The sequence below is a fragment of the Lampris incognitus genome, chromosome 13 (genome assembly GCF_029633865.1).
Source record: "Lampris incognitus isolate fLamInc1 chromosome 13, fLamInc1.hap2, whole genome shotgun sequence".
NCBI classification, from domain to species: Eukaryota; Metazoa; Chordata; class Actinopteri; order Lampriformes; family Lampridae; genus Lampris; species Lampris incognitus.
Window position 1 is genome coordinate 36,317,616 of NC_079223.1, and position 13,037 is coordinate 36,330,652.

Here is a 13,037-nt window from a genome sequence, read left to right on the forward strand (position 1 = left end):
TAGGCAAGACCAGGGTTCATATAGTAGTGTTGCGAGACAACGCTAGAAATATAACCAAAGCACTTGACGAGGGCAACTTGGCGAGTTTGCCCTGCATGGCACACACACTATACAGTTGGCGGTGAATGAGGGTCTGCTGTCCCAACAAAGCATCATTGACGTCGTGGCAAGTGGAAGGAAGATTGTCGGACATTTTAAACACTCTCCGCTCGCCTAGGCATGACTTCACGACATCCAGAGACAGTTGGGTCAGCGTAAGAAACGATTGCAGCAAGATGTTCCTCCCAGATGAAATAGTACATACTATATGCTGCAGTCGCTGATGGAGCAGAGACGCGCTCTGGGGGCATACGCTGCAGAGCATGAGCTGCTAGCCACACTCAACATGCATCAGTGGGGGCTAATTGATAACGTGTTGAGCCTCCCGGCATTTTTTGAGGAACTCACAAAAGAAATCAGCTTATCGATAGCGACAGCCGCAGACGTCATTCCAGCCATCACTGCGCTGAAACAGCTTTAGGAGATAAGGGTAGACACAGACTGTGGAGTGGGAACTGCAAAAGCCACATTGTTGGAGGCGGTTCACAGACGGTTCAGCAACATCGAAAAGGAGCCGCAGTACACTTTGGCCACTGTTCTTGATCCCAGGCAAGTTATTAGCCTACTGCTATTTTAGTAATATAACTATTATTATTATTATTATTATCATTATTAATATATTACTATACCTATAAAACGAATTTTAATGAACATTGCTATTGTAGCGAATTCGGGAGGCAACCACAAAACTGCCGCGGCCGGGCCGCGAACTCGTATCGCCCGCACCGCTGACCGCTCGACTGAAAGATCAGACCCGTCAGCCAGTGGCCAACATGTCTACTTATCCATGCACGTTACACTACCCCCATCCTCCTTCGGGAAGCGCGTCCCCACGCGTAAGCATATCAGCTCCTTCACGCCTCTGGGCGCATACGCTGCCGATGGCCTTACGGTCTCACCATCCCACTTCTGACACCAATGTAGCGAATTTGGGGGGCTGTCCGGGAACTACCACAGCCGAGATGCGAACCCGTGTCTCCCACTCCGCAAGCGACAACGTTAACCAGTCGACTAAAGGGTCCGACCCGTTAGCCAAGGGCCAAAGTGTCTACTTATCCATGCACGTAACACTACCCACCTCCTTCGGGAAGCCTTAAGCATATCAGCTCCTTCACGTCTCTGGGCGCATACGCTTCCGATGGCCTCACGGTCTCACCATCCCACTTCTGACACCAATGTAGCGAATTCGGGGGGCAACCATAGGAACTGCCGCGGCCGGGACGATCCCCCGTTACCTCCAGCTTGGTCGGGCGTCCCTACAGGCACAATTGGCCGTGTCTGTGGGTGGGAAGCCGGATGTGGGTATGTGTCCTGGTCGCTGCACTAGCGCCTCCTGTGGTCGGTCGGGGCGCCTGTTCAGGGAGGAGGGAACTGGGGGGAATAGCGTGATCCTCCCACGCGGTTCGTTCCCCTGGCGAAACTCCTCACTGTCAGGCGAAAAGAAGCGGCTGGCGACTCCACATGTATCAGAGGAAGCATATGGTAGTCTGCAGCCCTCCCCGGATCGGCAGAGGGGGTGGGAAAGCGACCGGGACAGCTGGGAAGAGTGGGGTGATTGGCCAGATACAACTGGGAAGGAAAATCCACAAAAAAAAGAGAGGCCATCTATGTTACCCCCATGCGCAAACAACAAAATAAGGTAGCCTACATTATAGATTATAAGCCATAATCACTGGACTGTTGTTTTGACGCACCAAACTGCAACATTAATAATATGAAATAGTAAAATACTGGTTTGACCTTTTCTCTCTCTCTCTCTCTCTCTCTCTCTCTCTCTCTCTCTCTCTCTCTCTCTCTCTCTCTCTCTCTCTCTCTCTCTCTCTCTCTCTTCCTCTTTTGCAGCGTACTCTTGTGATCTGGTGTCGCCACCCAACATTGTCACTGGCCGCTGTGTCATGCATGCCATTTACGTGTGTGAGAGTGTTAGTGATCTCGACTCTGGATACGTTGGACTTCCTTGTCACTGGCCGCTGTGCCATGCATTTGCCATTTACGTGTGTGAGTGAGTGTTAGTGATCTCGACTCTCGAATAAGCAACTAATTGTCCTTGATTTTAACATGGCAACTGTTTATTGTTTTGGGTAAAATATTGTTATATATTTTATATGTAATAGGCCTATATAATATTGTTTTGTGTTTGGTAAAATATACCAAAGTTTGGCAAAAAAATACTCGAAGTCCTCCACTACAGTTCAGTAGTAGGCCTAGTAGCTGGTTCTAGGGCATTAGGCTAAACATTTGATTTCCTTGACACGGCGCTCGTGTCAGTGCTTATCCAGTCATACACTGTAATTAAAAAAAAAGTCCCATTGCTGTGTGGGCATGAATTGAGCGCATGCATACGTTTTTCTTGCCCTGTTTTTGGAGACCCCCATGAAGCTGAGTTTATAATTCGAACCCTGGTTAAGAGGGAACGACATCCCTGAACTGGGGATTTTCTGTTGCCATCTTACAATGCTGTGATTGCAAACGTTCCTAAATCCTCTGTGAATAGTACACATGGCCATTGAAACTCTAGTTAATGGTCACACCATATTTGTATATGAAACTGGTCGTTGCTTTCGGTCATTAAGCAACTGTATTGTTTATAAGGGGTGGGGATACCTGCAGTCAGTTTAGACTGAAGAGGTCACTTAGTTGAGCGGTGAAACATATCTGTCAATAAACGTAGTATCCAGATGAACCCTCTTTCATTTTGAAATGGTTAAATGTCTAGTAACTCACAAATTCAACTCCTCTCTCTGTACGTTCTGTTTATCTTTGAACACAACAACCACCATACACACACAACACACAGGAGGCCTTTTGAACTAAACTAAACCAAAATGTCTTAATGCATGTTCAATAATCCGGGGAAGAAAATCAAAGAAGGTTGAATCAATCAATCAATGGTCACACCCATATTTGCATATGAAACTGGTCGTTGGTTTCGCTCATTGTGCAACTGTTTTGTTTGTAAAGGGTGGGGGATACGTGCAGTCAGTTTAGACTGAAGACTTGGACTGCTTTTATTTGTCATTGCCTTATATGCATGTCTCATACATACAAGGGAACGAAATTACGTTTCACAAGGACCTCAGTGCCACATAAAAACAAATAATACAATAAATATTAAAAACAAAAAGTGTATTAAAGAGGTCACTTAGTTGAGTGATGAAAAGTATGTCAAAAAACGTATCCAAGTGAACTGATTGAACCTTTGATAAACTAAACCAAGGTACTTGCTGTTGCCTCCGGGGCTTTAGGGGGCAGTAGTGATTGTAATTCTGGTTTGAAGCCCAACGTTACATTTGTTGAAGAGCGTCGGTGGTCCTACGTTGGCGCCAGACGAGCAGTGGCGCCAGCAACACAGAAAGGGAAGAGAGGAAGACGTACCAGTGAGACGAGGCGCAGTGAAGCTTGGAGCTCTCTTCAAACCACACTTAAAATCATTTAAACGACTTTTTTTTAATCAAAAAAAAATCAAAATCACTTGGACACAAAGGTGGGTACGTGGTATGCATGCATTAATTAGGTAACCGATAATCGACTATCTTTATTCCTCATTAAAAATATTCCATTAGTTCAAGTTACAATAACGTTTAAAGTAACAGCGTTCATTTAAGACCGTTGACATAACTTCATACGATACATTTACAGCCACCGATCTGGCCTAACTAATACGTACGATGATAGTCTTGGTTATGGTCTAATTTACCGTTTCCAAATTTGATAGTAACTTAACTTTGTAGACAGTGATGATGGAAAAATACACGGCCGCGGGCCCATTCTCATTTTGGGAATGCTCTGTTTTGAGTCAGCCAGACACTAAAATGCAGGCAAAAGACAAGATCTCAAGCTGAGACCCTGTGGCAGGCGTTTGATGTTAACAGCTGGGTGTCAAAACGCTCTTATTCTCTCAAAAAGACACATAGTTTGTGCAAAACCATAGTTAACGTGGTCGGATGGGCGGATTTTGAGACAGCATCCGCTCCAGCGTTGAAGCCACGAGCTGATGGACTAGATTTAGCCTAGCTAGCGACCCTGCTGGCTAGCTAGTTAGCTCTGGATTGTGGCTAAGTAGCCAAACACGCTAATACGTTAGCGACGTAGCCGCTAGCCAGAACAAGGCCGCCATTGAGGCTGTTTGCGCTAGCCTACTTGTGGAATGTCGCCGCATTAAGGAGGGCTTTGGATTTGCGGCTACGTTTACCTCGTGTTGCGTGAAAAATCAAGAAGGTAACATCAGAACTGTATGTGTATTATAGGATTCGAGTTTTTTCCCCTTGGATTTATTAACACATGCCGAGTTCTTTGTCTTGTTCGCTTATGTAAGTAAGTTGTTGTCTTTCCCGGGCTTTTCTCCGAGCACACATCGTCTTAACCTTAACGTTAGCCATCTTTGTTGTAGCTAGCGAGCTCCAGTTCTGGATTAACCTAGTGTGTCGATTAGCTTGTACGATACCAAGCCTGGGAAATCTGTCTATTTGTCGCCCTGGGCGTTGCTTTTTAGTGGTGAGTTCAGCTGTGTGTTACGTTCACTTATCCCGACTAAACTTGAAATGTACGAGGTAAATATTTAGGGGCAAGTCAGATTTAATGGGTTCCTGAAGGGCGGAAGCTAAATTGGCTAACGAAGGCTAACGGCAGCCATTTTAGACGAGCATGTCATCTTGGCTAGCTGGAAGTGGTGGTGTGGCACAACAAGATGGCCTTGTAATGCTGCGCACAAGGAGAATTTCCGTGGTGGTGAATTCAACTTTCTTATAATATACCGATTTACGAAAAAGGTATCGTTTATTCTTAAATAAACTGGCAGCTCATTTAATGCTTGCACAGGTTATCATTTTTCGCTAGTCGCTTGGTATGAAGCTAGTTAGCTGGCTATATAAGCAATCATATTAGCTGCTAACACAATACAGTTTAGTTGTTAACCAGTTTTTCGACTGTAGCCAGCTAACTAGCGGCTATGATGGCTATTCGTAGCTGTTATGGTAGGGTAGGCTAACAGTCATTGGTTCAAGGTAAAACCAATAAACCAAACTTAATTGCAGATAAGCATTCTACGTTTCCAATGACGGTTTTCTAACTATCTAATCGGTTAACGCCCTGGCGTGGTAATAAATCGACCAGGTATACGGGTGAGTTTGCAGGTTTTAAATTGGGACTTAATTGATGTATAGTCTACTATGACATGATCAAATGTTAGCTAGTCAAGTGGGCTCGTTTTGAGCATGAACTTGGCTAGCGAAATTATTACCTAGCCTGCTAAGTTGTATAGCCCGTTAGCCAATGAGGAAATCCATAGCTAATGTGGTGGGTATATAGAATATATATCACCATATATAGACCATAAATAGTGTGAGGAGGAACTCTTACCACATGAGCAGAAATCAGCTACATTTTAAAACGTATTCGTTGTGAGTTTTTATATTTTTCACTTTGACCATCATTAGAAAAGGAAGTTTGCTGTCATTCAAATAAGCCATACAAATTGGTTTATGTCTTATAATGGTTCATTTTGAAACATGTGCTTCTGTATTGCTTGGGGGTGTGCATCATGCCAGGACACACACTGGCACTTTGCATGGGGTACTGAGCTCCTTTAAAATATGTAGATATTTATTTACTCAAAGGTTACCTGCCCTTTTGATGTTCTCTTTGTACCTGTTGGAAGCTTTCCTCTCAGAGCTTGTTTATATTCACCAATCTCCATTCTGGCATCAGTCGTGAATTGCCGTTAGCTGATGGGGGTCTCGAATGGCTAATGGTCTAACAAACCTCACAGGTCAGTGTTGAATGGTATGCAAAAAGACATATTGAACTTGTACCAACAATGCTTGGCAGTGACTCACATTTACAACCTGAAGAAAAATAGTCACTTGTTTTTGTCGTTTAGGAGAGGCCACAGAATCTGCCAGCAGGACTCCCAATCGGTTACTCTGCGCAAACGAGACCGATAGACCCCTTATCGCGTGACATAAAAGCGGCATTGTAAACAAGATGTGTACCCAGAACGTGTAGCCAAACATGGCCGAGAAACAACGCATGTACCTATGAAAGAGTATGAAACTTAAAGTTAAACGGAGAAAAGTTAGAAATTTGAGAAAATGGAAATCTCAGAATATGTTGAAGGTCTAAGCAAGGAAGAACGAAAACATTACAAGTCAAAACTTAAGCTAAGCACTGGAGAAAAGCTCGGTGGACAAATGATATCACGAAGTTGACAAACATCGGCTGGAGGGATGTGACTGAATACCTCATAGGCACACCAAGTATATTTAGGAAAGAATCAGTGAAGGCGTACAAGTCTTTAGAAGCATACGATTACTTTGTTGGTGGACATGTCCAAGACTGCTTTTACATTAACAACATTAACATTAGGCATTAACAACTCGAACTTTGGTTTGGCAGTCGCTCTATTAGAACAGTATCACATTTAGAGCTGTTACTTACATACATATGTTCAATCGCAATACTTATTTATGTAAGAAACGGATACATACCAGATGTGAAATGTTCTCCGCAAATCTTCGTGTTTGATATTTGCTCTTCTGACCACGTCTTCCAGCCCTCCTGACAGATCACATGAATCCACGCCTGTCCTCTTTGTTTTTCGATTGGAGTTTTCCCTTTCAGCATGCGATAAAAATGCAGATGTTTGTTTTTACCATCTTTATGATTTGTACAACCGACAGCACAACAAATGAGGCATTACATTTTAAATCAATTTCTCCATGATGATCTCTTCAAAACGAACATAGTAATGTTTACAAACACAAGACTCGTGGCCCCTTTTGCCTCAAGATCTGCGCACGCTTGTTTGCACATGTAAATAAGGGAACGTGTCTATTGACTGTTAATTGTTGTGATATAAGTCCAAAATGCACAAATTACACATAATCACAAATATCAGAGCAAAGTATGCATGTAGCCAAGATGCATTTAAGATAGGGTCTTAGAATATAGACACAATTGTTAATTGAGTTGGTTTTACTTTGCATCTATTGATTTAATTCTAATAGTCAGTTTGGTTTGTATACTTTTTTCTTAGGTCTGCTTACTGACTGAGGCACGAGTGCTTCGGAGGAAAACAGAGTTCTGTACCCCCGTTTCTCTTTTGAGTCACCGCACGGCAAGAAAACGGAGGTCGTTGGGCTGGAGTGTGTTCTCATGGCCGAGTCAGAGACTGAGTGTGACACACCCGGCCTTGACACACTTGGGTCGGAGTGTGTCATAGCCCACAGCCAGGTCGACCTTCATTATGGTGCAGAAACTGAGATTATGACAGAAGAGAAACGTGGGTTAGAGCTGGAAATACATGGCTCAGACCTAGCCAAGATCCAAGGCCTTGGGCCGGAGCTGGGAGCTGTTTCCTGTGTGGATGCCATCGTAGCGGAGACGGACCATGACTACATTAAGGTGGAACATGCAGAGATGCATTGTTTCACAGGAGCAGAGATCAAGACGACCTCAGGTGAGGCCCTGCTTGGAGAGGTTCTGCTAAAGACAGAGTCTGGGCATGTTGTGAAAGTGGAGTCCGACCATGGAGGAGAGCTCACAGTGGAGTCTGAAAATGGTGTGATCATTCATGAGGCTCATGGCCTGCAATGTAACGAGTGTGGGGAGATCTTTGGCAGCATAGCTGATCTCCACCAGCACTTTGAGATCCACAAAGACCTGAACCCTTACATATGTGTCCACTGTGGTGAGAGCTTTGCTGTGGAAGCCAGCCTCAAGCAGCACATGAAGATCCACATGAAAGAAAAGCCCTATGGCCCCACTGGAGTTGAGATGGTGGGTAAAGATGTCATTGATGCCTTCAACCTTAAGTCCCACCAGACAATCCACTTGCAAGAGAAGCCACACAGATGCTCAGAATGTGGCAAGAGTTTTGCAGCTGCCATCACCCTCAGAGAACATATGAAGATGCATTCAATGGACAAGCCCTACAAGTGCACCCAATGCAGGAAGAGTTTTGTTCGCAGAAGGCATCTGAAAAAGCATCAGGAGGTCCATGCACGTGAGAAACCCTATACCTGTGGTCAGTGTGGCAAAGGATTTGCCACAGCTTCCAACCTGAAGCAGCACCAAAAGACCCATGCTGCGGCGATGGGTGACAAACCTCATCGGTGCACACAGTGTGGAAAGTGCTTTGCGGCTGCTGCCACTCTTCGGGAGCACCAGCGGATTCACTCTGGTGAGAAGCCATACAAATGCAACCAGTGCAGGAAGAGTTTTGTCAGAAAGCGCCACCTGAAGAAGCACCAGCAGGTTCATGCTGGTGGAAAGCCTTACACCTGCTCACAGTGCGGTAAGGGCTTCAACCACTCCTCTTCCCTTTCTCGACACCACAAGACCCATCTGCAAAACCCCATGTATCCCTCTGCTCAGTCTGGAAAGGCATTCTTTGGCGCACCCATGAGGCAGAGGTCCCACCAGCAGGGAGACAAGCCCTACATGTGCAACCACTGTGACAAGGGCTTTAATCATTCCTCTTCACTGTCCCGGCACCAAAGAGTCCACTCCGAGGGGAAGAGTTATACTTGTGGTCACTGTGGGAAGCGATTCAACCACTCATCTTCCCTCTCGAGGCATCAGAGGGTCCATCTGGAGGAGAAGCAGCAGCAGCAGCAGCAGCAGCAACAGTACAGCACCATGCCCTCAGGGAAGGGTTACCCTCACAGCACCAGCAAACAGCACATTGCTGCTGGTGAAAAGCCGTACAGGTGCTCTCAGTGTGGAAAAGGCTTTAACCATTCATCCTCCCTCTCCAGGCATCATAGGATCCATGTAGACCAGTGAGCTCCATCCCACACATGCCTGCACCCCCCCGTTTCTGTTATACCAATGGTCCCATCCTTGATTATAGCCACTGCAAATATCAGGCCAACTTCCATAGATAATAGTGGACAGGTCAGCACATTGCTTTGTAGTGAAGTGGTTAAAATGAACGGACAGTGGTGCACAAGCCTTCAAAGGGAAAAGGCTTGGCCTAAAAATATTTAGCCTGCTCGTCAGTTGGGCAGGTTAGTTTTTTAACAAGTACCCAGGACCATCTGCTTGGTTTGAAGAGTTTGTGACAACAGGAGTGAATGAGCCCTTCATTTATGATTGTGCTTGCCCCAGGACCTTTATTTGAAAGCTTTTAAAAAAGAATTGTGATTTGATAATCTAGATGTTAAACATGTTACCTGGATAGTTATTTCCCCTTCTGGCCTAGTCATTTTGATAGATTTCAGTCAGTGTCTCTTCAGGCTAGCACATGTCGAACTTTATTCATATGGTGTAGCACCTTGGGCTACTGATACATTGGTGATCAAAGAGTTATTTTATCTTGATGATGAAATTAGCCATGTCTTTATACCCCCATAATCCATGTGAAGCAAAAGAAATCCTATGTAAATACTTAATTTTCTTTTATATATATGTATGGGTGACTAGTGTGTCGTTATGTTCCAGAAGAGACATTTTGATAGTAAGATCCACTTTGTCTCCACCATTTTCTTTTCATTTGACTTTTACTTGTTTATTTCAATTGTTGGAGCTACCAGGAATTGTCGGAAGGTGCTCGTACAGACTGGCAAACTAGATTGTTGGCTTAAGCAGACATGATCCATCCTATATTTTCTGGCTGGTTTTGATAGGTCTACAAGGGTTGACATTGCTGAACAGAAATGTAGAGATCAATACTAACAAGAGACCCTGATTATTTTTTTTATTTTTTTTTTTATTGGATGCAATTTAGTTATAACCAAATGCATAAGAGTAAATAAACATACTGGTTAGCATTTTGGAGAGAAAAAATACTTCTATCCTGATTATTTACTGTCTTCTCTGTACTTCATTAAATGTATATAACAAAACATTGTATTTCTTTGCTTCAGAGACTAATTCAATTACGTGTATAGAAAATAGTTAACTTACTCTTAATGTCATGCTACCACAATTTGGTCAAACTGATCAGTTATGTCTGAAATATGACTACAGGAAAAAAGGTTGCTTTTACAAGACTCGTAAGGTTGTTATGAATTCCGTGGGATTGCGCTCTACTTGCCGCTCTGTGTAAAATATCTTTTACAAACTGATGTATTTTTTTAGATATGGTTTGGGTCATATGAAAGGGAACGAGAGACGTTTTTATGGGATTGAATATTATGGTGGGCAATATTTTCTTTTCATTTTCTTTGGATAAAAATTGTGCTTCAGATTGTAGCATAGGTTTTCTTCCTTGTGTTAGATAGGTGCCTTATTGCATGCTATGTAGAGATGTATGCCAAGCTGTTATTTGAAAAAGTAAAAAAAAAAGTTAGGGTTTTCAGGAGTCTTTTGTCCCTTTTCATACTAACTTGCCCCACGTTTTAATTTGAAGTCAACTATACCCCCCCCCTTGATATATGGTACCATGTGTTTACACTGTTACAACCATTCTTTGATTTATTTTCCATCTTTGTCGAAGACCTGAAAGTAGAGGGGTCAAAACACAATGTAATTGATCCATATAAGCTTCTCTGTTAAGGGCAACCCTGTAATATCACTTCCCAATATCCGAGTGGCACATATATGGATAAATAAAGGTTGTTGGCTCTTCGGGGTGTGTTCTGATTTACTTAAATGGTTCAAATGTCCGCAAAATGCATGAGCGGTGTGGAATGGGCCAAAGCAGCCGTTATAAGTCAGCCCTACAGCTAGATGGCAGCCTTTCTCAGAATCCAAAATGAGAATAATTATAAATAAACGTCGCTCACAGAATGGCCAGTGACTGGTTTTGGGCTGAAACGGCATCCGGTTTTGACAGTGTATGACATTTGATGACTGCACAACTTAATTTTCCTTCACTATGATTTAAGAGCCTTGTTAGAAACGGCCAACATGAGGAATGTGAGACTAAGGCGTTAAATAACGAGTGCATGGATTCAGACCGAAGTTTTTTCTCGGGGTGACCACATGATGTCACCCTTTTCTCGTTAGTTTTAAAAGCGCGACTGCAAAATAACTCACAGCGAGACTGGACGAGTGAGTTTAACACATCAGCGAACTGTCTGTGAATGTTCTCATTCATCCAGGTCATGGTTATCCAAAGGAGTTGAATCAAGTGCAACTTGCAGCTTTGCACTCAGTTACTTCGCCGCTTCCTATGTTCCCTGTTGGATGAGGCTGTAGTAGTCTGGGCAGGGTTCTTGAATGGTGGACAGTCGAAAAGTAGATATTGGTCTGTGTGTGTAGGTTTACAGGAAACCTACACACAGAGACTCCTACACACACAGACCAATATCTACTTTTCGACTCACACCACCCTCTGGAACACAAACAGCGTCATCAGAACTCTGCAACACAGAGCTGACAATGTGCCCAGCAGCACTCAGGCCCAACGAGAAGAGCACAAACACCTGAGGGGAGCTTTAAAAACCTGCGGCTACCCCAGCTGGACCTTTGTGAAAACTGCAACACATTCCAAAAAGACCAACCAGGTGAGCGACAAGGAGAAAAGCAACAGAAGGAATAGCACAGTCATCCCGTATGTTTCTGGGGTCTCCGAGAAACTCAGGAGAATTTTCAACAAACACCGCATCCTGGTATACTTCAAACCCAGCAACACACTCCGGCAAAGACTGGTTCATCCCAAAGACCGTGTACCACACACCCAGAAAAGCAATCTGGTGTATGCTGTACAATGCAATGAGGATTGCACTGACCTATACATAGGAGAAACCAAACAACCACTACACAAAGGGATGGCCCAACACAGAAGGCCAAACTCCTCAGGACAAGACTCAGCAGTCTATCTACACCTAAAGGAGAAGACACACTCCTTCGAGGACAGCAACATACACATCTTGGACAGAGAAGATAGATGGTTTGAAAGAGGGGTGAAGGAAGCCATCTATGTGAAACTGGAAAAACCATCCCTCAACAGAGGAGGAGGTCTGCGACACCACCTATCTCCCACTTACAATGCCGTCCTTTCGTCTCTACCCAGGAGACTCAAGAAGCCTAGCCTCCAAGAACAACAGTCGGTCACTAACGGCTCCAACCACTCTCATGACCACTGAATAATGAAGTCGAAACTAACACCCCAACGACCGTCGCTGCTAAACAAATACAAATCAATAGCTCCGATGGCGACGGGCGCGGCTGGACATCGGAGCACAGAGAGCCACGCATATCAATAGCTCCGATAACGACGGGCGCGGCCAAACATCGGTACACAAAAGAGCCACTCATGACGGGCGTTGGTAAACATCTGAACACAAAGAGCCATGGACATCTATACCTCCAAAGAGGATACATTCTGAGTCTCATCACCAGCCAGTCAGACTAGCGTGGTCTAGTCAGAAAGGTACGAACTGAAGACGCCTCTTGGATGAGAGGCGAAACGTCTTCACGGATATATACCAAGTCCAGTTGCACTTGATTCAACTCATTTGGATACACATCAGCGAACGGTTAGGATTTAAGGTCGTCTAACACGTTGATTAAAACTGGAGTGATTGGCTCTGTTGCTGCAGTACCAAAAAAAAAGAAAAAAAAAGTGAGACCAGCCTATTGTTAGTTCAAGCCATCTAAAGTTCAAGGTGTAATTCTAGCCATGGGAAAGGGCTCTTGGGAGTGGCCTGGGCTCTGTGTAAAACATGTCAGAGAGGTTATTCCCTTACACCATCTCACATTCCTCCAATGCTGGAGTTCTGACCCCGGTTCCCTGCACGGGTTGGTATTCCAAGTTTGCGTCTCCGGCTGCCATCTAAAACCCTGTCATAGTAACCTCCAGGAACACCAGGTCTTATCTACCCCCCCCCCCCCCCCACCGGGTGCAAGAGCAATGTCTGGTTTGCATCACCAATGTATTCACTGAATGAACCGTGCGGGCACCGGCCAGGGAGCACTGAATTCTCCGTTTGAGACTCTTTGATAAGGAATTAATTCCAAACAGCAAGACGGGACATTACACATTGGTTCGA

At 44.4% G+C, this 13,037-nt stretch overlaps 1 protein-coding gene across 2 annotated transcripts; it reads left to right on the forward strand.

The window, feature by feature from the left end:
* The first annotated feature begins 3,446 nt into the window (after nt 1-3,446).
* si:ch211-198a12.6 (uncharacterized protein LOC563253 homolog) lies at nt 3,447-9,944 on the forward strand. 2 transcript variants are annotated; one of them, XM_056291866.1, is made up of 2 exons: nt 3,447-3,583; nt 7,133-9,944. In XM_056291866.1, the coding sequence occupies exon 2, from the start codon at nt 7,252-7,254 to the stop codon at nt 8,881-8,883; it is 1,632 nt and encodes a 543-aa protein (XP_056147841.1). In that variant the 5' UTR covers nt 3,447-3,583; nt 7,133-7,251; the 3' UTR covers nt 8,884-9,944. The 2 variants fall into 2 exon arrangements, with proteins under 2 accessions (XP_056147841.1, XP_056147842.1); XM_056291867.1 differs by lacking the exon at nt 3,447-3,583 and adding an exon at nt 5,829-5,866.
* The last annotated feature ends 3,093 nt before the right edge of the window (nt 9,945-13,037 follow it).